The sequence below is a fragment of the Bos indicus x Bos taurus genome, chromosome 13 (genome assembly GCF_003369695.1).
Source record: "Bos indicus x Bos taurus breed Angus x Brahman F1 hybrid chromosome 13, Bos_hybrid_MaternalHap_v2.0, whole genome shotgun sequence".
In the NCBI taxonomy this organism is placed as follows: Eukaryota; Metazoa; Chordata; class Mammalia; order Artiodactyla; family Bovidae; genus Bos; species Bos indicus x Bos taurus.
Genome location: NC_040088.1, coordinates 70,788,624 through 70,816,550, shown reverse-complemented (window position 1 = coordinate 70,816,550; position 27,927 = coordinate 70,788,624). Strand labels below are relative to the sequence as shown.

At 46.6% G+C, this 27,927-nt stretch overlaps 1 protein-coding gene across 19 annotated transcripts in view; it reads right to left on the bottom strand.

Annotated features, from left to right (window-relative positions):
- CELF2 (CUGBP Elav-like family member 2) overlaps positions 1–27,927 on the bottom strand; it is an 884,302-nt gene that overhangs the window by 68,313 nt on the left and 788,062 nt on the right. For all 19 annotated transcript variants that reach the window (XM_027560192.1, XM_027560188.1, XM_027560184.1 and 16 more), the window contains one exon: positions 4,703–4,751. In XM_027560192.1, the coding sequence (XP_027415993.1) occupies positions 4,703–4,751 (49 nt within the window). The remainder of the gene's footprint in view (positions 1–4,702; positions 4,752–27,927) is intronic.

Sequence of the window (27,927 nt, the reverse complement as noted above, 5' to 3'; positions counted from 1 at the left end):
CAGTCAGGGTGGCCACGAACGCTGGCGGCCAAGCTGAAAGTGGATTCACAGCAGCGACCACTGCCAGCTCCCCTTCCACAGAGTAAATGAGAAGGTTAATATTACAGGTACATGGGGACTTTTTAAGTTCAGGGACTAGAAACTTAATTTTTAACGTGCCCCCACTCTCAACCGTAAGTCTGTGCTAACACCCTGGTGTACAACCTGTCAAAGTTGCACCTGTATTTGGGGCGGCCTGAATTCATTAACAACTTTCCAATGTGTTGGTGCTAACATACGGCATTTAATTATGGCCTCTGAATCCCAGAGTCTACTTTGAATTTCAAAATGATTTCTTCCTTTCCAAGTGTATCAGCAAGTGACTGCAGGGGACCCAGATCCCCATCTCTCCAGGCTGCACCCTCCCTGGACAGACAGTGTCCCCTCACACTGGCTCTCACAAGCCTGGAACTGGATGCCCGGTCACTGGAGGTTTCAGAGGCCTTGAGGAAAGAGATGGGGGCTTACATGGCATTTCTGGATGCGAGGCTCTCGGGACCCTTGACAGGCCGTGAGGCTGGAAGTTAAAGCAAAATGAACCTGACATTCTGTCCACAGAATCAAAAAAGAATCCTTGAAGCTAGGAGTGTGACCTCACAAGCACACACGGCTCCAGCCCCTGGGACCCCAAGCCCAGAACCAAAGGCGACCACCACGACTTCCTCATCGCCCACTGCTGGACTGACTGGAGACCCAGCAACTGCCTTTAACTTTCAATCCTGCACAGTTGGTTGATTTTTCTACATGGCGATGGAGGATTAAAAGCTGGAAACAGGCCCTCTGATGGGAGAGAGAATGAAGAAGAGTGTGTGTGTGTGAGTGTGGCTGGTCCCTGCAATAATCCACGCCTCCTCAAACGCTCTTCCTGTACCACCCACTCAACTAGGTGCAAGGGAAAAAGGGCCACAAAAGGTGGGTGCTGTTGAGACCCGGGCATATGTTCAGTGCATTCTTCTCAAAGTCCCTGATGTTTTATTGCTGGTCCAGAGTAGGATCTTTTTTCTGGATGCCTGGCGCAGTAGAAGTGCAAGAACGTGAAATACTGATGAAACGCTGGGAGTCTGCATAAATGTGCTGGAGGCTACAGCTGACGCCAGAGCCACCGGAAGCACAGGTTCCAGGAAGGGTGGAGATCTCGCAGGTTTGTTCCAGAAAACACTCAAGTGCAGGGAACATACAAGAGCAGACTCACATTTCTGGCGGGGGCGGGGAGGCGGGGGGTGCTTCCCTGCCTGGTGGCTCAGTGGTAAAGAAACTGCCTGCAATGCAGGAGACCTGGGTGCGATCCCTGGGTTGGGAAGATCCCTGGACAATGAAAGGTCAACCCACTCCAGGATTCTTGCCTGGGAAATCCCATGGACAGAGGAGCCTGGCGGGCTACAGTCCATGGGATCATAGAGTCAGACATGACTTAGTAACCGAATAACAAACCACATTTCTGGGCTCAGCAGAGGTTCCCTCTGTCAGAATCCCTGAGTGGACAAAAGCTTAAAGGAGCGATTGCTTTTCTGGAGTTCATTTGTCCATCACTAATGAATCTGTGATGAATCTTGCTCAGCAAATATGAAGTTGGAGAAATCTGAACACACTGATAATGAAGAGAGTAACTGTCTCACTATGATGAGTCCTTTGTGCCATCCATAAATGTCAGCAAACTCAGAAAAAAAAAAAGTGCAATTACAGCTCATTATACTTCTTTCACAGCCACAGGAGCTATTTTGAGCATCTGAGCCCAAGAAATCTTGATGCTCTCTGAGCTGCAGAAACTATGAAAAAGTAAAAAGTTAAAGTAAAAGTCTCTCAGTCGTGTCTGACTCTGTGACCCCATGGACTGCAGCCTGCCAGGCTCCTCTGTCCATGGAATTCTCCAGGCAAGAGTACTGGAGTGGGGAGCCATTCCCTTCTCCAGGGGATCTTCCTAACCAGGAACTGAACTGGGGTCTCTGGCATTGCAGGCAGATTCTTTACCAGCTGAGCTACCAGGGAAGCCTCTCAGAAACTATGCTTACCTGTTAAAAATGCCATGTGACATCAGAAAAGGCCTGCAGCTTGTATCCCTGGCTTTGGGACATAATACCTTTCTCCTTCTTCCACTCAGGTCCAAGGAGAACCCTGAAGTCTGCTCATGACTATGCAAGGCGGGAGCCTCTGTGAAGAAGAGCTCTTTAAAAGCCACCTTCGGTCCCTTTATACTATTTGACTTTTTGTTTCTTAACTGAAAATTCAGAAAATGAAGTTCAATCTGCAAGCGAAGGGACCGACGGCCCAGAAAGAAGGTTTGTGGGTTTTCCTTTCTGTGTTCAGAACTAAGCTTTGGCAGGAAGAGCCCAGGGCTGGAAGGGCCGGCCTCTGCTCTCAGGAGGCACCAGAGAAGCTGCCTCTGAGGGCTGGAGTTAATGTCCTCAGCGGAGCAGAGTGGATGCTCGCCTCGCGCCAGGTGTGACCCTAAGTTCTGCAGATGTCAACCGCGGGATGACGCCGTCAGGTGGGCCGTACAGGCAGAGCACAGACTAGAAGACCACAGCCCCTCTTACAGCTGGAGACGTGGAGGCTGGGTGAGGTTAGAGGAACTTGCCCAAGGTCACAGCCAACAAGTGCAGGGTCAGGGGTCAAGTCCGGGCTCCTCGAAAGAGGGCTTGAGACCTGGCATTTTTGGGTATTTGCTCATCTTAGTAACACAGTACCCAGTCCTGCTTGGCTTCTGAGACTGTGCAAAATAGGGTGTGTCCCTGGCAGTTGTATCCTGTTGCTGTGGTTCCAGACCCAAGCAGACACCACCTTCAGTGTCCAGAGGACAGTCACGGTTTGTACCTGCCCAGCAGAAACTGCAGAAGAAACCTTCTCTTGGTTCAACTCTTCAGGTATTTTAAGTCTCACGTTTTTAACTCAGTTCTCTGTCAGGTTTATCACGATGGCCTAAGGCTCAAATGAAGCCTCTTCTGCAGACTCTGATCCCATGATTGGCGTCCTGACAGTGTGGAGGATTATGGAGCCAGAGGACAGGGAGCATCTCCTGGTGGCTGGACACTCCAGCATGACCTTCGCTGATTCATCCCACAAATACCAGCTCCATCCCTCCCCTCTCCCAGGAGGAAAAGAACGGACTGCAGGCATGCCCACCTGGAGCATGTGGGCTCAGGGAGCCCGCCTTCTGCCTGGGCAGACACATGGGGTGCAGGGTCCTAAGGGCCAGGGAAGAGTGGGGGTGGGGACACCAGGCACCACTTTATGCAAGCGCTCAGTCACTTACAGCACTAGCCCAAATATCCAGGAAAAAAGATCAGCTCTGAGAGGCAGTTACCTTTATTCCTATTCTATGAATGAGATTAAAGTCCAATCTCTCCATGACTGTCAGATACTGAAACCAGTGACAACGGACACGAGTTCCAGGAGGGAGTGGACAGTGTCTTTTGTGTCCTTTTCTGCTTTTAAAAATTCACTGCTGCAGCCCCGGCCCCTGGCAACCTGCCCGGCACAGAGTAAGTAACTGACGAAGAATTGTCAAACAAAGGACAAAGCGAGTGGACTAAGACCCAAAACAAAGCAGTGGTGGGTTTTAGGCCCTCTGACACCCAACACCACGGCTGCAATAAAGAACTGTAGGAAAAGGAATCAGACCCGAAGAGAAGGGTGTGGCTGCTCAGGATGGTGGTGAAGCACCAATGTTTACTCCCCAACAGGCGAGCCCAGTGCCTGCAGCATCCCCATACGGCAGGGAACTTCCTTCAGAACTTTCCAGTTGATGGGGCCAGAAAATGGGATGCACTACAATCAGCAAAAACACACCTCGTGGAGAGGCAGAGCCTCATCATAATTTACACACGCAGATATGCGGATCTCCGAGTGCGTGGCTTCTGCCCCATGACTAATTAATGAGGTGCAGAGATGCCTGGAGGCCGGAAACCACGCTGATTGTGTCAGTCTTGTGGGATGGGGGTGCTGAGCTCCAGGAAGGCAGGAGATTCCTCTAACACACATTCAGTCAATCCCAAGAATAAAACGAGGAGAGACAGTCTGCACAAGTCGAAGCAGAAACTCCAGAGAGAAATGTGCCCATCAACCCTCTGGTGTCATGGAGAGGCAAGTCAATTATTCCACGGACGTCATCAAATGCATACATATATATATTTTTGCACTTAAGTGTGTGTTTATTAACCAGCAGACTGAATTCTGAATGAATATAGATTCAAATGCATGGATACAACCTAGAGAAAAGTGCAATCAGACACTCTCAAAGCCAGAGGACCAAAGGAAAGGGGGGAAAAAAAGACAGCCCAAGTCCTGGTGGGCGAGGCCCTCCTCACCTGGCTTCTCTGCCTGGTGTAAGGTCATCCCTCCCCCTTGGGTGCCTGTGCGGCTGTCAGAGGAGATAGACAAGAGCCAAAGGCCATAGGGTCACCATACCAATCACATCCCAAACAGAGGGACACGGAAAACCGCCACTTGTAGCATCTTCACAGGTCTTTACACCAGATACAGGAGCGAGGGGGACTGAAGTTCACGTTTCTCCAGAGGTGCCCACCCCAATGGAAGCTCCTGGAGCACATCTCTTTGCCTTCCCCAGAGAAACAGCCAGCTCCTCCCCACAACCCCTCCCCCCACCAGCCTCACTTCTGTGCTTAAGAAAACAGACATTAATAGGAGACAATTGGTCACCACCTACCGTTTGATTTTTCACTATCTGCAGGTTTCATCTGAATGGGATGATGCATCTAAAAACAGAAAAGTGAGAAGGTAAGGCAGACTGAACAACAGTTCAACAGTCTCAGAACCCCATGCTGCTCAACAAGACTACGGATACCTTCATAAGGCATTTAAATAACAACGAGACCTCTCTCAGTTAACAGGAACCATTATATATTAAATGCAAGCATGTGTTTGATGTTCAGCAACAGGATGCTTTTAAGTCCCAGGGCTCTGTGACACGGTATCATAACACGTGAGCTTTGCAGTCAGGTTCAAGTTCAAAATCTGGTTCTACCACTCAGTGTGGTTTCTGCTAGGATCTGACAGGTGATTCTGGCCCTGCCGTTCATTATAGCAGCGTGACCCTGGGCAAGCATCTCCTCTGAGCTTTAGTCTCCTCTTCTGTAAGATGGAGGTGACATCTATACAGTAGGGCTGGAGAGAATTATCAGAGAAGACGCATGTGATGTGCTTAACAAATGAGGCATAGGAAAAAACAGCTATCGTTATTTTGTGTTACTACAAATGATTACAGATGGTCCACTTTTCTCCTGGTCATTCTATGTCTGCTGCATGGCTGTTTCTTGGGTTCTAGAGTTCTGAGTAATTTGCAGGTTGACCCATTGATTGATTTAGGTGTCATCATCTAATTTTTATTAAACGTGAAGTATGAGACAGGAATGCAAAGGCAGTGAAAGAATGGACAGAAGGCGAGAGGGAGGGAGTAAAGGATGAGGGAGGGGCTGACAATCCCATTCAGTGCGCATGTAGGTGGAGGAAGCACCTGAGACAGCGTGGGACCAAGATCCTGCATCTTGGAGGAACAAGATGCTCCATGCTCTTTAAATGATGCCAATCACACTCCTGTGCGTGATCTGCAGAGTTGACTCCAAGCACAGAAAGCTGCCACCGTTTCCAATTAAAATAAATTCCTCAAATGACTTTCACAGGCTCTCTCGCTTCATATTTCATCCTACCCCAAGGACTGTCGACGCCACGGGGTAGATGGAATCAGTGGCTGTGCAAATGCTTTTATTATAATGGGTCCCATTCTGTCTGAACCTTTAATTTCCCCAGTGGACTTCCCTCACTTGCCAGCCACAGCTCTGGGTTTTATCTAATTTAAATGAAAGGGGAATGCTACTTGGCTCTGGCACCGAAATGATGGGAAGTGATTATCGGGCGGTCGAGACCACATGCACCTAATGCCTGCCAGGGTCTTCCAAACACTAGAGGAAGAGGACGAGAGAGCAGTACCGGGGGATGAGAGGCTAAATAATTCAGAGTTGCTTCGTTTACGCTCCAAGGCAAGATGCTCTTACGCACAGAACACAGGCCTTGAGGTGTGGGGTCCACTTGTATTCCCACTCCACTCATTAATACGTTCAATTTGTAGAGAAGAGACCAGGATGAGAGTGGAATGCTTAGGGGTCAGTAAGCAGACTTGTCTTTTCAGAAAAGGGGCTGTGGGAGTCCAGGGGAGCAGGCACTTCACTCTGCCTGGTGAGAGCCGTGGGGGTGCTGTGGCAAAGGGCCCGTCTGCTTTGAGTCCTAAAGGCTGGCAGACTTGCCAGCAGAGGAGGGGGGCAGCCGGTGGACTGTCCCACACACAGAAACGGTGGTAAGGAAGCGCCCGGCCCTCCTGGAGGCAGTGCAGTGTGAGTGTCTGTGTCAGTGTCGGGGGCACATGAGAAGGGGTGCCGGGGCAGCTGGTGTCCAGGCTGCTGACCATCTTGGAGGCTGCTGCTGCTGCTGCTAAGTCGCTTCAGTCATGTCCGACTCTGTGCGACCCCAGAGACGGAGGCCCACCAGGCTCCACCGTCCCTGGGATTCTCCAGGCCAAGAACACTGGAGTGGGTTGCCATTTCCTTCTCCAATGTATGAAAGTGAAAAGGGAAAGTGAAGTCGCTCAGTTGTGTCCGACTCCTAGCGACCCCATGGACTGCAGCCAACCAGGCTCCTCCGTCCATGGGCTTTGCCAGGCAAGAGTACTGGAGTGGGGTGCCATCTCACAGGCTAAGGCATTGCAATTTCACCTAAAAGTCAGCGATCAGGTATATAATGTTTAAGCAGCAAAGCCATGAGATCCCATTTGCTTTCTCGAAAAGCCACCTTTGGCTGCAGCGTTGGAGGGTGGAGACTCAGGAGTTGAGGGGGACAGTTCAGAGGCGACTGACTACAAACAGTCCCCGGAAGCTGGTGAAGGCCTGAACCTCAGAGGGAACTGGCTGGTGGTGGCAGAAGCCCAGGCCTGGACAGCTGAACGTGCAGCGGGACCCCGGCCTGTTCACTTCACCTCTGTGTCCTGTACACAATGCTGTGCCCTACAAGTAACTGCCTCAACAGGGGAAACACGAGAAAGCTGGCCGGGGAGGCAGTGGGCAGAGACTGAGGGGCACAGGTCAGGACGCCCTGCATTTGGTGTGAAGCTGGAAACATGGGTCTCGACTGTCAGGACGGCTCTGGGAGCAGGCTGATGCCACAGGTGTGGCTGAAACTGTCCAGAGAAGAAAGTGAGTGAAGGGAGACGACAACCAAGGGCGGAACCAAGGGACAGCAGAAAGACGAGTCGTCAGAGGCAGAGCAAGGGCCAACCAGAGAAGCAGGGACAGAACCGCGTGCCCCACAGGCGCCACGCAGGGAGTTTCAAGAACAAGGTGGTGGTCAGAGCGAGTGCTGTTAGATGCTGCGTCAAAGTGCCCCATGGTCCTTCTGCATCTGGCAATATGGATTTTTTTTTTTTAATTTATCAAAACAGCTTCTGTGAGGGTAGTGAGGGCCAGAATGCCAACTTGCAGGTGGTGGGAGGGTAAGAGGAAAGGTAATGGTTGATATGATAGATGCAGATAATTACTTCGAGATTTGTTCTAAGAGGCGGCAGGGAGGAAGACAGGAGGCTTGGTGGGTGATGAGGGTGGACTCTTTCCAGACAGGAAACACTTGTACAGGTCAATGAGCTGAAATGACTCAGATGAATTTCACGGGTTAAAGCTACAGGAGAGATAAGAGCGCCAACATTACACACAGGACACAAAAAGTCAATGAATAGGACTCTCGCCTTCAAGACACTGCCAACCCAACATGGCGACTGACATGCACGTAACTAAAGGAGAAAGCTGGTGACGAGGATCAGAAAAGCAGTACAGAGAGTGCTGTGAGCCCTCAGATCCATCAGCGACGTGCACAGAGGGCTGCTGCTGCTGCTAAGTCGCTTCAGTCGTGTCCGACTCTGTGCGACCCCAGAGATGGCAGCCCACCAGGCTCCCCTGTCCCTGGGATTCTCCAGGCAAGAACACTGGAGTGGGTTGCCATTTCCTCCTCCAATGCATGAAAGTGAAAAGTGAAAGGGAAGTCGCTCAGTTGTGTCCGACTCTTCGCGACCCCATGGACTGCAGCCTACCAGGCTCCTCCATCCATGGGATTTTCCAGGCAAGAGTACTGGCGTGGGTGCCATTGCCTTGGATGAGGAAATCTGGGAGCTGCAAGGACAGAATCATTTGACTAAAGCTGCCAAGGGCCCTGGGAATCACCTCATTCAATACTCTCAACATCTGAAGGGAACAAGGGACTCCACGAAGGACACACAGCTGGTTAATGACACAGCTGGGATCAGAAACTAGAGTTCCCTGCTCTTCAACCAGGACCAATTCCCACAAACTGCATGGCTTCCCCCACAAATGCCGAACACGGTGTCTGGACTCCTGAGCCTACGAGGAGAAGCTGCAGGCGCCAGAGAGACGCTCGCTTGGAGGCGCCAGCAGTATCCCCTTGGGGAAAAGCAGTCTCTCTCTGCCTTCCCAGCACGCTTTACCAACAGAACTCCACTATGGGTATTGTGTGAAGACTTGACTCTGGGTTTTCCTGCTGTTGCTGAGAACTGACCCTGATTCTGATCTAAGACTATCCAGAAGGCTCAGGAATGTACCACCGGTAGCAATAAAACAGCCGGGGCCACTCTGGACTTGAATTGGGTTTGTTTGAACTTGAACTCCTGGATCCAGAGAGGAGAAGGAGAGATCTCCTTATGGAGATCTGGATTGTCAGACCAAGGTGATTCTAAACAGGTAGTTACCCTAGTCCAGGGATGTTCTGAAACCAACTGTGATAACTGTATGTAAAGCGCCTTGACCTTCTTGGAGAGAGGTGTTCAATCAGGACTGTATTAGGAATGGCTCATTATCACGAACAGTTCATTTGAGTTTCAAATTCCTGATCAGGTACAGGATATAAATGTCAAGGAAGACAAAAAAAAAAAAAAAACAAAACGGTTTGGAGGAGTTATTCTTGTAATGTTATGTCACTTCCTCAAAGTCTTATGATTCCAAGAACTTTGGGAGAACTTGTTGAGTGGAGTAGGGAAGTTCCTGCAAAGGAGGGGGCATTCCAGTTTAAAGTTTCAATATAATATAATATTATAATATAGGGAGATTCCTCCTCTGTAACAGGAAATGGTGTCAAAGATTCACCTCAGTAGGGTGCTAAGACAACTCACACGTTCACTTCATTCCGCTCTGTCACATGGTGGGAATAACGGGTAAACAAGAGTTCTCATCACAACAGAGTGTCTGACGTAAGGGTAGAGAGAGACACACCAGGTGTTTTCCACAGGCGGCGTGGGGACTCAGACAGACGCCCGACACAAAGGAAGGGCAAGTGCAGAACACATCTCAGCTGGAGCGACGGTCAGGCTCAATCCTGAAGGGACCCTGAGGCCACCCAGGACTTGAGTGAAGGGCATTTCAGGGGAGGAACAACCTACTTGAAGGAAGAGAGTCAGAGAACTGAGCCGCACCGCTCCTAACGAATGATGATGACGCATCGTAGCCAACAGAGGGAGCAACGGATGTCACCAGAGACCATTCATTCACCAAACCCCAAATGACAAAGCGCTGCAAGACCCGCCGTCGGGGATAAGCTCACGATCAGAGAAGTTCAAGCACAGAGAAAGCAGCGCACATCTCAGCCCTGAAACAGAAACGGCCCTGGGTTGGCGGCCAGAGGCCACACCCTCACTGCCTTCCTCAAGGACTGAAGATAACACCCGTGGCATCAGAGCTGAAGCTTGGCAACACAGCTTTTGTCACGATGGGGACACTGACCACCTCCACCGCCCGAGCTGGAGGGCGGGGGTATGCACCGTGCTCTGCAGTTGGGCAGGAGACAGCAGTAATGGCAGGAAGGGCCCAAGAGCTTGGCCGTCCCTGTTCCAGTCTCCTGCCTGAATCAGTTACGCGCGTGTCCACTCTTTTGTAGATCCTTTTCCCATCCAGGCCATTACAGAGTATGAGTAGAGTTCCTTGTGCCATATAGCAGGTTCTTACTTTATATACAGAAGTGTGTATATGTCAAACCCCATCTCCCACTTTATCTCACCTCCTTTCCCCCTTGGTAACTGTTAGTTTGCTTTCTACATCTGTGACCCTATTTCTGTTTCATAAGTAAGTCCGTTTGTACTTTTTTTTAGATTCCACATGTAAGCGATCGCGATGTCTTTGTCTTACTTCACTCAGTACGACTATCTCTAGGTCCATCTACGTTCCTGCAAATGGCATCACCTTGTTCTTTTTAATGGCCGAGTAATGCTTCATAGTATATATGTTAAGAGGCATGTTAATTACGCCAAGGCTGCATCTCCATTGTTACACAGGATCAGCTGGGTCTGAAGAAACTGTCACTGGTCTGTATTGCTATGATCTGTCTACACAGAGGAGCCTGGGGATTTACAACCTCTAGCCAGTGGCACTGACAGGGTAGCTTCCTTGAGGCCTGGAGGAACAGCAGCAGTGAATCTAAGCACTCGTGCTAAGTCAGTAAGTTGTGTCCAGCTCTTTGTGACCCTAAGGACCATAGCCCGCCAGGCTCCTCTGTCCATGGGATTCATTCTCCAGGCAAGAATACTGGAGTGGGTAGCCATTTCCTTCTCCAGGGGATCTTCCTGACCCAGGGATTGAACCCTCAACTCTTCATGTCTCCTGCATTGGCAGGCGGGTTCTTTACCACTAGTGCCAGCTGGGAAGCCCAGTGAGTCTAAGACTTGAGTCCAGCTCAGCTGCCTTGGAGCAGAGACCACAGCAGGGCCCTGGCTGTCCTACTCCAGTTTCCCCACAGCAGGGGGCCTGTCCAGGGAAATGGCAAAATCAAGTATTTTGGAAACATATCCGCTTCATGGCAGCGCATTTAACAGAGTTCATCGAGTTTATGTTTCTATGAAGAAAGCCTTCTAAACCCATTTCCTTGAAGACTGCTTTGCATGTGACTTTGTTTTACATTTTATTACCGAACAGTGACATCATATCTCACGTTCCACAGTAAGGTATTGGGTAACTTGTTGGTTTCTATTTAGTCCTACTTAAAGGCAAATGAAATCTATAGATAAACAACTAGGATTTACTGTATATTATAGGGCATTATGTTCAATATCTTGGAATAAACTATAATGGAAAAGAATAAAGGAATATATATAATTACACATACATATATATGTATACCTGAATCACTTTGCTATATACCTGTATATTACTAATGTAATACTATCAACTATATTTCAATTAAACAAACAAACAAATGCAGATGAAGTCTGATGAAAGGGGGATTAGTCAAGCAGTTTCGAGAGAAACTGGCTGTTACTTTCAGTTACATCTGGGTATTCAGTATTGATCATGAAAGCAAAGGGCACTGTGACCGCAGCCCACTGAGCTGCTGTCTCTAGGGGGGCCGATCAGGGCCTCTTGACCTGGGGGCCCTCCTCTCTGACGTGGGCTAGTTTCATCCCATGCCCCCACTCTCTCAGGAAGCTGTCAGCGTCCAGGGCTCCAGCCTCCAGGAAGCCTCACCCCGTAGCCTGCCTCCTAAAGGTGAGTGCACGGCCCCTGGCCCTCCCTCAGCGTATCCCCCACATTCACAGGGGCCCTAGATCTGAGGCCCTTACTGCTGGCAGGACCTGCTGCTTCTCACTCTGGAACATGTCAGCCTGGGATGTGTCACCAAGAGCCTGGCTGCAGCTCACAGAAATAAAGATGAGGACGTAACTATAGGGCAAAGGCACCCCCCAAAGGCTGTGGAGGTGACGGCATGGGGAGGGAGCTACAGACGCCCCTGGCGGCAGCCGTCACCACCCTTGCGATGAGTCCTGTCGCATCCCAGTGACAAAGACAAGCCTGGACCACAACCACCAGCATCCACGAACCACACTCTATGAAGTCTGAGTCATTTCCCCAGATCTTTCTGCCTCGATCCTGTGATGGCTAAGGAGGTGATTCTGAGCTGAAACGGCCAGTGTTAACCCAGATGGAGGCTGGAAGACCCAGGACCCTGTTTCTCACACCAAGGAGAATTTGTATTGAAACTTGTTTAACCCTGGCCATCACCAAAGGATGAGTGAACCACCTTTAACACCAGACTCAGTATAAAACATGCCATTTTTTAACCTGAAATGGATTTTACAGAGTCACCACCACGCACCTCATTATTAACCCCATTGTGACCCCTAGAAAGAGCAGCCGTGATGGCACATGTTATAAGCTTACTGCCCACAGAGTATTTAAAGGGAGGAGGAGAGGGGAGGGAGGAAGTGAATGCATGAAGGAGCCATGTGCCGAATGAGAAAATTAACAGACTCCGCTCAGGAGAGATGAACTGGAACTTCTCTTGCGCTCCCTCCCTGACAACGCAAACCTGACTCATGGAGAATATACGTCGAATATTGTTGGACAGCAGACTACGAGATACCAAAGGCATCTTCGCTTCCTCAATTTTTCTCCAAAATGTTTTGCAAATGGGCAAAATAAATTTCAGAAGAACTGCCACCAGCTGGAGGCAGCCCATCACCCCAAAGGCAGATGTACTGTCAAGGGATCTTCTACGACCATAAGGAACTCCCAGAGCCATAGAGGCTCCCCCATCTCTCTAGGAAGGAAATTCTGCCATTGCCATCACTGCTTTTTATACTCTGCATAAAGGAGACTGGGAAGAAAAAAAGGGAGTTTTAGGAATGTTGACCTCTCAGTATTGAATAAGGACCTTTGAATTTCTCTGATTTTTGAAAATGGTGATGTATCGATAAACTTCCCAAAACATCTTTTAACAGAGTGACGCCTCCACAAGAATACAGGTGACCAGAGTCACATGTGGGATCCGTCTCCAACGGATGAAGCTGGGCTTGGCGCTCACAATTGTGTTTGCTACGTAAGTAGAGCATTTAGGCAATTTTGGTGAAAACAGAGGAAATATCACCCCTGTGCTCTCAGTTTTCCCGAGCTAAGCACTGATTGCTGTAGGCTCTTTATATGTATCCTAACTAATTTAATTCTCACAACAACCCTGAGATAGGTATGAATAAGGAACTAAAGGGACAGGGTTGGGGGAGGGATGGAAGGAGGAAGACAAAGAGAGATTAAAGAACTTGGCCGAGGCACAGGGAGCAGTGTGGAGCAGGGATTTGCGCTGGGGCTGTCTCAGGCTGCAGCACAGACTCTCAACCCCTCCTGCATACTGAGCCTCCCCTTAGCATATCCAGACAGCTATGCTGTGAGATGGTGGTTGCTAAGAACTGAGAGGATTACCAAAATCTCCTCTTCCACGCTAGACATAAAGACTCTCTCAGTCTGGAGGGTACCTCCCAATTAGAAACTTATATATGAAGGTGTGTATGTGTATATATGTATACATTCATATATACTTCACATGCACATATGAAATACATACTTTAAAGACTTATTTAAACAAAGACCCCAGTTCAGCAATTTTTCCCACCTCTTACTCTCAGCCTCTGGCAATCACTTTTCCTCTGTATCTGTGAGGTTTTTTTAAAATTAATTTTTAGATTCCACATATAAGGGAGATCATAAAATATCTGTTTTTCTGTGACTTATTTCAATTTAGCATACTACCTTCAGGGTCCATCATTCGTCCAAAGACAAGATTTCATTTTTTAAATAGCTGAATGATATTTCATTATGAATGTATACATGTGTATATATACATATACATACATACATATTTAAATATGAAACAATCTCTTAATTCATTCATCAAACACTTTGGTAGCTTTCATATCTTGGCTATAGTAAATATACGCTGCAATGGACATGGGAGTACGGGTTATCTTTTTCAAGTTAATGTCTTTGTTTCTTTCAGATAAATACCTAGAAGGAGAACTGAGGTATCATATGATAGTTCTATTTTTAAATTTTTGAGGAAATTCCACACTATTTTTCAAAGTGGCTGCATCCATTCACATGCCCACCAACAGTGGACAACGGTTCCCTTTTCTTCACATCTTCAGCAACACTTTTTTATTTTTTATCTTTTTGACAACAGCTCTTCTGACAGGTGTGAAGTTATAGCTCACTGTGGTTCTGATTTGCAATTCCCTGAAGAATAACAATGCTAAGCATCTTCTCGGGTGCCTCCTGGCCATCAAGATGTCTTCTTAGGAAAAATGTCTATTCAGATCTTCTGCCCATTTTTAAATCACATTGTTTTTTTTGCTACTGAGTTGATGAGTTCCTTATATATTTTGGATATTAATCCCTTGAATATATGATTTGCAAATAATTTTCTCCCATTCATTAGATTGTCTTTTCTTTTTGTCAATAGTTTGCTTTGCTGTGCAGAAGTTTCTCAGTGTGATGTGGTCTCACTCATTTATGTTTGCTTTTCTTGCCTCTGCTTTGGTAACAGTTTCAAAAAAAATCATCACCAAGAGCTATGTCAAGGGGCTTGCCACCTATGTTTTCTTCTAGGAGTCTTACGATTTCAGGTCTTACATTAAAATCTTTAATCCATTTTCTTAATTTTTGTGTACTGTGTGAATTTTGTGTCCAGTTTTCCCTACATCATTTGAGACTGTTCTTTGCCCACTGTGTATATTCTTGGCTCCTCTGTCATAAATTAATTGACTATATACGTGTAAGTTTATTTCCTGGGTTTCTATTCTGTTCCATTGATCTATATGTTTGTTTTTAATGTCCATACCATACTCTTTTGATTGCTACAGCTTTGTAATATACTTTGAAATAAGGGGCATGTTGCTTCCAGCTTTGTTCTTTTTCAAGACTGCTTTGCCCATTCAGGGTCTTCTGTTGTTCCATACAAATTTTACAACTATTTGTTCTGTTTCTGTGAAGCCTATCAGTGGAATTTTGACAGGGATGGCACCAAATCTGTAGCTTGCCTTGGGTAGTATGGCAACTATAACAATATTAATTCTTCTGATCATGAACACAGAAAATCTTTACGTTTATTTATGTCTCCTTCCACGCCTTTCAATTAAGGTCCTGTAGTTTTCTATATACACTCCTTAGTTAAATTTATTATTTTAGATGCAATTGTAAATGGAACTGTTTTATTAATTTCTCTTTCTGATATTTCATTATTAGTGAACAGAAACACCACAGTTTTTTTGTGTATTCACTTTGAATGCTGTGACTTTACTAAATTTGCCTATGAGTTCAGTGTTTTGATGGAGTCTAAGGTTTTCTCTATATAATATCATATATCATCTTCAAATAGTGAGAATTTTTATGAAAAAAAAAAGATAGCTTAAGGGACTTATGAGACAACACTAAAAAGGACGGGCATTCATATTCTAGGGATCCCACCAGGAAAATAGACAAATGGCAAGAATAATTATTTAAGGAAATAATGGTTGAAAGCTTACTTAACCTGGGGAAGAAAACAGACATTCAGATCCAGGAGCCCAGAGTGTTTCAAATAACTCAGAGAGATCCACACAAAGACAGATTATAATTAAAATGTCAGAAGTTAAAGACAACAAAAGACTATTAAAAGCAGCAAGAGAAAAAGAAGAAGCCCCCATAAGATTACTAGCAGGTTCTTCAGCAGAAACAATGAAGGCCACAAGGGAATGCCACAATACGTTCAAAGCGCTGAAAAACAACACAAAACTCCCAACCAGGACTACTCTACCCAACAGATGTATCGTTCAGAACTGAGAGTTTTCCAGACAAGCAGAAACCAAGTGAAATCAGTAGTACACTAACAGAGTCGTGTGCCATGATCAAATAGGATTTGCGCCAGGGATGCAAGGATGATCCAACATCCACACATCAGTCCGCGTGACATCCCGTTTTAAAATGAAGCTTAAAAATCATGTAATAATCAACAGATGCAGAAAAAGTGTTTGACGACATTCAACATCTATTTGTGAGAGGAAAAAAAAACCTCTCAACAAAGGGGGTACAGAGGGAATGCACCTCAATCTAATAAAGGGCATGTATGACAAGCTCACAGGTAACACACTAAACCGTGAAAAATGGAAAGCGTTTCACTTCAAGCTCAGCAACAAGACAAGGAGGCCCGCTTCTGCCACTTTTATTCAACATAATACTGGAAGTCTTAGCCACAGCAATGAGGCAAGAGAAAGAAAGACAAGACATATAGACCGGAAAGGAGGAAGTAAAATATTTTAGGCTCAGGACAAAAATGACTGTCCAGGTTTTCTCTATGAAAAAGGTAGGAAAGAAAACTTAAAATGCTGTCGTGAGTCAAAGAAAAACAGCCTTACGGCCATACTAGGAAAGTATAGCTCTGATCTGTGTGCCATCTGACCACGAACTGTATGCTCTAATTCAGACAGATTAAATGTTAGTTCTTCTACAGTTCCTTCAGGTCATTTAAAATACATGCAAAATGGAAGTAGACTGTGAAGTTTATATTATGGGCCAAGTTATCCAAAATGTTCTATACCTATGATGATGAGAAACAATTGATAAGCAAAATTAGCTCTCAGTCTACGAGAGAATAATAGTTTTGAATTACTGACAACTGATCTACAGTTTGTGGTTTCTTCACAAACTGTTAGTGGGAAAAGTACACTGGAATCTATAAAATGAATCAAGTATAGACCACTTATTAGATAAGTCAGCATTTACACAGGTAGGCATTGGTATTTGGCTTTATGATAGTTGACTGAATTGTACAATGCCTGTTTCTATTTGAATGTGTGTGTGTGGTCACGCTCAGTTGTGTCCAACTCTTTGCAAGAGGAGCCCACCAGGCTCCTCTGTCCATTGAATTCTTCAGGCAAGAATACTGGAGTGGGTTCCTATTTACAACTTCAGGGGATCTTTCTGACCCAAGGATCAAACCCACGTCTCTTGTGTCTTCTGCACTGGTGGGTGGACTCTTCACTGTAGTACCTGGGGAGCCAAGTAATCATCTGAATACTGATTTGGAAGGCAGCTACACTCACCACCACACCACCCATGCTGAACACTGCTTGGGAAATTCTGGAGGACACCGTGTAGACAGTGGCCTTTTGAAGATGCAGATTCGCTGGTGCAAGCAGAGTGAATGGGATTCCTTTATGCTTTGAGTCACAGTACTATTCCAAATTGCTCTTTTATGCATCTCTGCTGCTCCTGCTGCTAAGTCACTTCAGTTGTGTCCAACTCTGTGTGACCCCATAGACAGCAGCCCACCAGGCTCCTCTGTCCCTGGGATTCTCCAGGCAAGAACACTGGAGTGGGTTGCCATTTCCTTCTCCAATGCATGAAAGTGGAAAGCGAAAGGGAAGTCGCTCAGTCATGTCTGACTCTTAGCAACTCCATGGACTGCAGCCTACCAGGCTCCTCCGTCCACAGGATTTTCCAGGCAAGAGTACTGGAGTGGGGTGCTATCGCCTTCTCCATTATGCATCTCTAACTAAGTTAATAGAGAAGGCACACAGAAAACTTTAAATGAATATTTGCCAACGTATATCTTTACAAAAGTGATCAAAGCCAAGAATAAAAGGGGATGTGAATATGACAATAACAAAGAAACATGTTATCCTTTCTCTTCCCATGGCAAATCACAACCAGAGGAAAAAACCTACAGTGGAAATAAATGACTATTTCGTCCTAATAGCCACTGATACATGTGAAGTGCTTAAAGCACTGCCTGCATAATATGTGCCCAGTAAAGTTATCATTATCATTGTCATTACTATTTGACAAAGCAAAAGGAGATCGCTGAAGGAAAAGGCCCCAATCGAAACACGCTGCAAGGAACAGCCTTTCTTGGTCACATGGGAAGTTTACAGTTAATACTGCTCCCAGCTTTTTCCATATATACTAACAACCCAGTGAGAGAAAACGATCTACAGAACCCAGAATTATGTATCTGCTTTTGCCTTCTCGGGCTCCAAAGGCAGCCTTTTTTTTTTTTTTGCTGTAATGTTACTGGCTATTTACATTTCAGTTACAGTCGTGTGGTACACGAGAGGGGGAAAGTCAAGCGGCATAACCATTTAGTCCTGGCAAAAAATAAAATAAATAAAATATTGCAGGAAAATTAGATTACTCTGGGTGGAATTACAGGAGGGGAGCTAGAGTCTGCTCTGGTGATTAAGTCATCATTTCTGACAGATGACTCTAATCGCCTGTCAAATAGCATTCCTCAACCCCATCTGTAACTTGGCGTCCTCGTTACTCAGCCCGTGTTACCTTCTGTATAGGAAACACACACAAGCAAGGGGAGGTGCAGCCCGGCGTTTATTACACTCATTAGCTATAATTAGGTTCTGTGTTTTCATACTAAGTAATAACACGAGCTTCCATTTTGCTTTATTTATTCTTAAAATTAGAGGAAAAATGAATAGGCTCAAAATAGGAGGCACAGAACGTGAATGAAAAATAATTGTTATAACAAAGTGCGAGCGTAATGCTTTTCGAAGCATCCCCATTGAAGAAGGATGTTAATCCTTTCTTAATTTTTCATGGAACTGTTGTAAGCATATTACTTAGAGAGGTAAATCTATGACACTTTTTAACCCTCTAGTCAGATGCGGGGCCTAATTAGCTGTGATTTCAGTAGAAGGTATTATTACTATGTTTAGTCTTATTTTTACAAACAGAAAGCAATTTCTTTGATAAGATTTTGTTTCTTCCCTCTGTCACTGACTCTCTGGGATAGAGTATAAACAAATGATCCAATTAGCTGCGCTCCCAAATAAATACAATGAAAAGCAAAGCAGAACCAGTTAAAATCGAGTGACTGTACTTAGGCTCTCTGGAATCCTCTGTTTAGAGCTGCACGTTTTAATGACGCAAGACTGGAGGGCCTAGAACAAATCCAGAAATGGAGGTAAGTGGAAAGACAACGTGGGAAGAGGCGTGCAGGATCACAGTGCCACTCAGGCCACAGGACAACACCCATAAGCACAGCAGAGGACCACACAAGTCACACACGCACGGGACGGAGTGCAACAGCCACTCCTGGTTAATAAGCCCAAATTAACAATAGACAGATATGCTTTCTAACCATGACTTCCTTCTGACAGTGGAACTGTCTTCCCAAACCCAGTGATGAATGTGCCAAGAGTCACTCTTCCAGATGTTACCCAGACGCTCCATTAGATACGCTCCCGGACTGAGCCAGGGAAAACACAGATGGAAATAACAGGGCCTGACCTGGCCACAGAGGAGTGACTTAATGACCTGGTCGTTTCCCTACATTGCCAGTATGATGGTCCTACAGGCCACAAACTTAGTATCCTCTCGTATTTTAAGACAGATGAGTCTGGTTTAAAAACAAATTGTCCTCTTGACATTAGCCTTGACCCATCACGGCCACCTTTGGGCTCGCCTCTCACATGGCCGGGGCCTAACCCCAAGGCCAGCCCACTGGGCTCGCGGTGGCCCCCTGCCTGACAGCTGTCATCCAGGTGGTCACGGTTACCCAGGTCTCAGCTCCCTGGACTGGGGGCAGCGAGGCCTGTGGGCTCGTGAGCAGAGGGTGGTCCACTTCCCTCACTGATGTGCCCTCTGGGGGGAGATGCCCGTTGTGCTTAACTGGCCCTTCTGCTGGGTCCACGTGTCTGGCGGACTCCTCATCCTGTTGGGAATCTTAGTCAGACTGGGAGCATGTTTCCTCCTCGATCTCTCTGCCCCCTTCCCAGGACCCAGCTCAGTTCATGACGCTCCCTGGTACAGTTTCCCAGGCTTCCCTCTACTCAGTTTCAGCCACACTCCTGCCTCACTCTTGCAGGAAGCAGCCCTTTGCACAGTGAAAGCTGCCCACACTGCACTGGGTTTCGGTCGGTCCCGGGAAACACCAGTGTGGGGTGAGCCTGGGGCTGAAGCAGCATCAGCCCAGGACTGGCAGCAGCTGTCCGCTCTGTGTTCCCAGACCCCTCGTGGGACCAGTACCCGGGCCACACTGGCTTACTCTTCTGCTTCTTGGAATTCTCACTCTAGATCTGTCTCTGTCAAGTTTCTTTCCCACTCCTGCTCACACAGATGCCTGTAATGGACTCCTTGCATGCTGCTCCTTGCCTCCCAGAGCATCGTACACGCTGCTGCCTTTTTAATCCACCGAAAACGCAGGTGTCATGATGTCTGTGCCTGGCTCAAACACTTTCAATGACCTATCAAATTACATTCTGGCTCCTTGGCCCATCTTTCAAGGAACTCCATGCTTTGGTCCCAAATTACCTTTTCAGGGTGACTTCCCACGATTGCTCTACATTTCCCATCTCTTCTAGTGAAACTGAAGAACCTCTTCTTCCTGGTTCTTCTGCCACAGGCTCACCCATAGAAAGGCATCATAGTCCTTCCCGTGCATCTACAGAGTATTTTCTTTGTCAATAATAGCCTCTGTATATTTGTTACTCAGAAACACCTGTATGTCAAGTTACAGGCCAATCATATGAAATTGCCATTTCTGTAGGTTAACAATGGTTGACTGGTGAGATGTCATACAGTATGACCTCCCATCCTGCACAGCAAGGAATGGTATCATCTTCTTTTCAGATGACCCATAAGAAGCCCTAAATATTCAGGTCATGCAGGATACCTCCTTTGCTGGGCTTGAAGATCTTTCCAATAATCCATCTGCATATTTACAAGTTGTATCAGTTCAATTAAACATCGACTTGATAACATAAAATAAGACGACCCTCTAAACCAACCTTGGACTTGATGGGTATTTGGTGTGCAACCCAAGACACTTTTTATCTGCTCTTAGTAGCTTCCATGCTCTCTCAAGATCACTGATGCTTTATCCAGTAATCTCCAGTTTCCTTTCAACTCTAAGGCAAACCAAAGCCACGACACCATGATGCCCCTCTAACAAGCAAATCTTTAAAACCTCTGGTTCAAAACTAACTTGGAAGATTTAAGCCAACAGTATCTTATCTTGAACCTTCTGACAGGGAAAGGCGTTTCATCTCATCAGCAGAAAAGCATCACTGAAGCCTGTATTCTAATGACCCTGCCAGAGCTTAGCTTCTCAGTTCTGAGTGTTTGAGTTGCTCTGCCAGCCACGTTTATTAATTAGTGTATAACATTTCCATCTCTCTGCAAGTTGCAACCTCTCATAAAAAATGCATGATTTGATTGGCTTAGGAATGACAACTTCATTTACAACAGTCAAATAAATACCATACCTCACTCAGCAGTCTCTTCCCATTTATTTATTTAACTACCTCCATGGCCTTTGGGATTTGTACTGACTCAGTGAATGAAAGGAGATAACTAGTGTAATTTTCTTTTCTTAATCATGTTTAAGCAAAAATGATTAAATCTCTTTTTTTAAAGAAACGAGGACTGGCTAAAAAAAATTCCCTACTAAAAATAGATGGCAAATTTGAAAAAATGCCTTAAGGGCTATTTCATACTACCCATGTTTAAAATGCAAATCCATTAAACATCTGAGCAAGACATCTGATATTGTTTTTAGCAGCTATATTTATTCATCTCATCTTCCGCCATGGTACTAAAGTTCGGTTGATACTTTGCCAAATGAGGATCTCTCCTCCAGTGCTGCTAATTCTTTATGAGTTTAAGCTTAATTTCACGGTCTTGTTTTGATCTCCACCTTCTATTCTAATGTGCAAGATCATTTACCAACTTTGGAAACGACTTGTTGGCAGAGCTTAGGGAAATTTTGACGGTTCGATTGTTCTATAAATACCTTCCCTGAAGCTCAGTCTTCTAGAGATTAAATTCGAGGCTTGGGCCTTTCAATATATGGCATGTGACCAAAGTTTAAATGGCAAAGGGAAACTAAGAAAGGGGATCCACAAGATAAGACTTTCCTAGGAAATTTATTCTAAGGAAATAAAGGGAGAACCCTTCCCTGACATTCCATCTGCAGGGGCAAATCTACTCTGATGGTTTTCTGCTTCTCTGTATGTGCTGTACTGAACGTGGGTCTGGGAAACTGTGGTTGCTTTATGTTTGCTTTGTAATGGAAAGAATACCTCAGTCAGAATCATGAGGTTTGGGGGGGGGTCTGCATGTTGGCTTTGCCAATGCTAAGCACCTAGAGTCGAGCCACTTGGCCTCGTTAAGCTCCAGGAAACTCATGTTGGAAGCAAGGATCGTATCAGCAAATTCACTGTCCGGTCTTGGATGTATGTTTCATCTTGTGCTTCTAGTCTTTAGGGTAGGAGTCTATGTGACCCGAAGGAGTGTGAAAGACCACGGAAGAGCTGAGGCTACGCACACTCCTCTTACTGTCACCCCACCAGTGTGTAAAGAACTCTCGAGATTATCTGATACTGTTAGAGTGTCTACGAATAAAAGCTATCCCCTTGGGAGTTTGTTTACTCAACAAACATTTGCGGAGCCAGAGCGAAAGGTACGAGGCCCCACCCTGGCCTCTGAGAACGTTACTTCTGAAGCTGGAGCTCTGTGTGGGAGACACTGATGCATAAGTCATAGCGGAACAGAACACAGCAGTGGGGAGGGTGAATTTCAGCACAGGCGAAATTACGCACCGTGGACCACAAAGCGGGAACATTCACTCCTGCCTTCTGGAAGCGTGAGGCTGCGTTTTCATGGCGGGAACACTGTGTGAGCCAGGATGGCAAAGAAACTGAAGACACGGTGGAGACACGAGATGGAGTTCCCACCTCAACCTCGAGAGTCGACAGTTGTGTTCATTTTTTTTCAGCCATAAGACACAATACAACAATGTTCACAGACTCCCAAGAGCAGCTAAGGAAACGTGAAGCCCCCAGCATCCGGTGGTACTTCCACCATCCGCTCCCCTGCAGGAAAGCACTCAGAAGACTAACAAGTTTAGCTCTAGGTAGGATAACTCCAAAAATTCCCCTAAGCCCATCTGTGCTTTTATTAGCTGTGATGACAACTGATGAGACCCAAGTGATGAAGAGGCTGAAGTTGCAGAGCTGCTTCTCAGGGAGAACACAGACCTCCCCACTGATGATAAATGGGGCCCAGGCAGGGGGAAGACACAGGATGAGGGGAAGCTGAGGATGATCTCAGCTTCTTGTCCTGGTTGGCCCTCATGTCCATGTAGGTGACGCACAAGGAGGGCTGGGCTTTTAGGGGGAGAGGACTTCAGTTTTGGAATTTCCTGTGGGCCATCTGGATGGAACTTCCCAATAACAGATGCTGAATATCCAGGTTTGGGGCTTGACAGAAAGGTCTGATGTCAAGATCAAGTGTGGGGATCCAACAGCCTCCACGGGGTGGAGGGAAGCCAGGACAATGAATGACGGAGACACAGTGAAGTCGCCCCATATGAGAAAGTGACCCTAAGGCGTAGTCCTCTGCTTTGCCATCTTTAGGAGAAATATACGTTTTCCTAAGAACATCGTTGATCATTTCTCTTCACTGTGTGTGGGAGGCACTGGGAAGACACAGCTTGAGACGCCTTTCCGTTCTTGTCTGCACTCAGCTCTGTTCTGCTCCAGCTTCGTCCGTGTTCCAAGCTTTAGGCCAGACCCAGCCTCCCGTCCATAAATCAGTATCAGGGCAGCCAGCTGGTGTATTTTTTTTTCCTTTCATTTCTTAGAATTTTGTTAAAGTCTCAGCTACATTTTCTCGTTCCCAATAAAGCTTTTAAAAGATACAATGGAAATGTTGATATTCTGCATTTCCATAAAACTCATCTTTGAGCCTATCATGTTTAGAGAAGAGAATCAAACTAAAATGCTGACGAAAACACCCCAAGAATCCAACTACCACATCTGTCTAGCCAAATGCTGCCAAAGAGACTGAAGGTCATGCTCAAATGAGACTCTGAGATGTTATTCTGGGAGCCGGACACTCAGCACAGTTGCGGTGGAAAGACCTGCCCTGTTGGAGCCCTAACCTGTATGCAAAGGGCTTTTCATTTTCTTTTTATCATCGGTGACTGAGTGACTTTCACCTGAGAAGCAAATGATACAGAAATACGAGGGTGTGTCTTTAAAATTAGTACAGAGAGAATACTTCTTTTTGATCTGCTTCATCGGGGTACCTCTCAGGAGGTGTCTCAAGGATTGAAACCTCCTTAGCCTTGTGTTCTCTCTTCCTTCCTGAAGGATAAGAGGGGTTCATGGTTAGTCAGCTGCATCTGGCTTCTGATTGTTTCCAAGACCAAAGATAAGGGGCTCAACTTGTGGGACTCAGAGCACAGTGAGCACCAGAGAGAAAACAGTAAGGGTTATGAACCTCCAAACCGCCTAAGGAAGAAGCAGAAGCTTTTTTTTTTTCTTTTCCTAAAGCTCAAATCCAGCTCAAATCAGAGACTGAAATAAAAAAAAAAACAGGCAGAGGAAGGTGAGCATGACAGAGTAGGTATCAACTGTACACAAACCCAGCTGATGCAAGTTCTTCCTCAAGGGCTAGTCATTTGCTTGCGCTAAAAACGAGCAGCACAAGGTGCGTGCGGCAGGTCCAGAGGAAGCCTGGTGGTCTCCCTCTTGCATAGCATGTTCTCCTTCTGGGCCCCCTTTTCTCCCGGGGTCTAATACACCATCAGCAGCTGTGACACCGAACTCTTCTTCCTCTGAGCACCTCCTGTCCCGTCCACTGCCTGGCCTCCTGCTGCTGCTTTGGTCAGTCAGCCACGATTCATGCTTTGATGCTGGCCTGACAAGTGACAGCTGTGACTTCAGGAGAGGTTGGCTGTGGATTCCATCCTTTGTGGTGACAAGCGACCCTGTGCGAAGAGACTGCTACCGAGGACTCTTGAGGATTAGAAATAAGCCAAAATGCGAAAAACGTCTTTAGATTTGTAAGAAGAATGGATGGAAAACGAGAACCCCGTCAAGGTGAGGTCTCACAACGACTTTCTTTAGGGCAGGTGACCGTCCTTTCAAGCCTTCCAAACTGCAGAAACGTAGGGACCTAAAGCATCTCTTTCCAGAAGACAGTCAATACTCTACCCTAGCATTCGGGTGGTGGTTTACAGCTTCTTGCCTCTCAAGCTGTGATTCCAAGAGAAACAGGAGAGTAAGCCCCCTGCTTTCCTCTGAAGGCGTTTCAAGTCCACGAAGGACAAAGCAGCAGGGATTCTAGAAGCTCCTGTGAGATGGGGCTGGGCTGATGAGTATTATGGATTAACTCTTGGTGGCAGAAAATCGCTATTCTTGCTTCAGAATAAAACAGGGCTGAAAACAGCACCCACTCCACTCATCCCCTCCCAGTCTGGGACCCGTGAATTCTGCATCAGTCTCATCTATCTCATCTGTGGGTCTTTTGGGTGTTGATGGGATGGAAAAATACAAGTGCCCAGAAACAAGGATGCTGGAGAAGGAAGCGTCCCTTCCAGCCCCAGTGGAGCTGCCTCTTCTTCACCTGTCCTGGATGGGCAGGTCACCCCGATGCACTGTTAAAGAGTGTCCACAAGGGCACCAGGGAAGGTGTCCGTGTCTCTGCCTTCTCCAGGACTCAGATGAGTGGAGAGACAGACTGAGCGGTGGCAAGAGGCACGTAAGCACACACATTCGGCGCAGCTTAAAGGGAACTGCGATGGCTTCCCAGGACAGCAGCACTGATGGGCCTGTTTCTACCACTGCATAAGCACCAAACTTCACACACTAGGTATTCACATCATCCAGGGATCTAGTTCAAACGCAGGTCTGGGGTGGGGCCAGAGGACATTTCTAACACGCTCCCAGATGACGGCCATGCCTCTGCTCCACAGACCACAGCCTGAGTAGCAAGCCCATGCTGTACTCGTGGCAGGACAACCAGCAGGTAAGGGACTCGCAGGCATCTGGATGGACGGCGGAAGAAGCAGACTGTTCACCACCACCACACGCCTCTGCGGGCTGATGACGATCCCCCCAGCTGCCATTCTCAAATCTGCCTAAACACAGGGCTCGCTGGGGGGACTTTAAATACATTGAAGCTAAGCTACCACCCTGAGAAATTCTTAGCTAATTTGCTCGAGCTATGGCCTGGGCATTTGCAGTTTCAAAAATTCCCCGGGTGAGATTGGTTATCAGTCAGGGTTACTAATCATCCCCAGCTGTAGATGCAGATGGACTTCATGATTAAGGACTTTCCTTTTTCTTCCTTCCATTCTTCATAAGTTCATCTCATTCATCTGTCATTTTAGGTAAGGGGCCAGGAAGAATATTGTCATTATTTCTCTGGGTCTTGCTCGGAGAATGGAAATGAGAAAAGGAATCACCACATTCGCTTGCCTCACATCACAGAGCGTAATCCAGGGACAGACTGGTAATCTGGGCTCTGAATTTCTGATTCCTTAAAATGATGTTTTGGCGTCATGGCAAAGAGAAGTTTTAGGGAACCGAGGAAAAAACAAGTGCAGAACTGGGAGACGTGAGTTGTCCCACCCTTCCGCACGTCACCTAATGTCTCTGGGTTTCTGTTTCCTCTATCATAAAGTGGGGGCACTGAACGGTGTTGTTTCTAAGTGACTGACACTTATGATAAGATCTGGTCTTTTTCTTCTGCATGCCCTGTGTTCCTCTGTTTACTCAGAGAACAACATTCAAATAAGCAGAAACCTGCTGAGATTAGCCATGGATTTCCTGAGTCTGTGACTCTTACTGTTCTTTTCCTTACTGATGATGGTTAGTTTTTGTCAATGACCTCCAGGGGTTTATCTAGACAACTTTGACTTAGGAGTGATTTCAGTAACTCAGAAGTGATTTGAGTGAGGAAGATTCTCTGATAAATGACTCAGTGGTACCTGTGAGTGTTTTTTTTTTTTTTTTTTAGGGGTTGTGATTATAGTTAATGCCTCCATGAGCAGAAGAAATGTAAGTGAGAACTCACTGAATTTTGGGCTAATGCTCTTCTTTCTCTTTAAATGATATCATAAATATTAGGCTATCATAAAGCAGGTATTACCAATGGATGAAGGTGACAAGGAAAAGTTAGCCTGAAATTAGCTCATAGCTGTCTTTCCCATCCAACTTGTATCTAGTACAGGAGGGAAATTATTAGCCATAGAGGTCAATAAGCATTCACTATTAGTATGATTTTTATTAACTGAACATTGATTATCTAAATTCTGAAAGCCAGTGAAAAATATCAGGTTTATTGAACCAAAACTTGCTAGAAACCTAATCCTTCCAGGGTTCCCACTATGGGTCTGACTTCACACTCAGGATGCAGGATGGAATGAGGAGATACCAACGGATTTTCTCTTTCCTAATCCACACGACTTGTTGACAGTTCATCAGCGGTACCCTGGACCCCATGCAACACTTAATGCAAAATATCTGGCACAGTTTCCTGGTATGTACTTAAATATATGCTCTCCTGAAGAAATGACGATACAGTCTCCACGTGAGAAGGGCATGATGCGCGAACTGAATATCCCAGAACATACTCCATGGACCTTCCAGGGAAGGAGGTGAGTTTTCTGGGGAGCCTGCTCTTTGCTCTTTTGTGGTCCTTTCTGACCCTGAGGAAGGGGGCGGGGCAGAGAGCACAAGACTTTGGGTCTCATAACCTCACATGCCCAGGGTCACATGTTTCCATGACCAAGACAGCGGCAGAGGTGACATGTGTCTAAGCCTGCACAATAATCCACTTACCCCCCCTTCTTAGCCACACAGAAATCACAGCGTGATGACTGCACAGAATTTCCCACATCCCCTGCCCTCATATCTTCATCGATCCTCCAGCCTTTGATCCGAACTCGAAGGGGGAAGACAGAGCCAATGGTGGGGGGGCTGGGGGGCGGGGTGCAGACAGAAGGGCAGCTGTTTCCGAATCCAGGGCGAAGCAGCCGTTGGCCTGGCCTCCCTGCCCTTGACGTGCTGTAGCCACAAGGACAGTACTGCTGGTGTGGCTGCTTAGGGAGGCTGTGCCACCCGCTCATGGCGGCTGCTGTGGATTAAAGTGCCCTTGTTTGGGGGGAGTCTGGTCCCTCGTTTTCAGAAGCAGAGGATGCAGATGCCTAGATGGTTTTGCAGACTTCACCCCCCAGACCCTGGTTCCTCACCCACGAAGTAAGAGGGTGGGTGGGTCTGATTGTTCT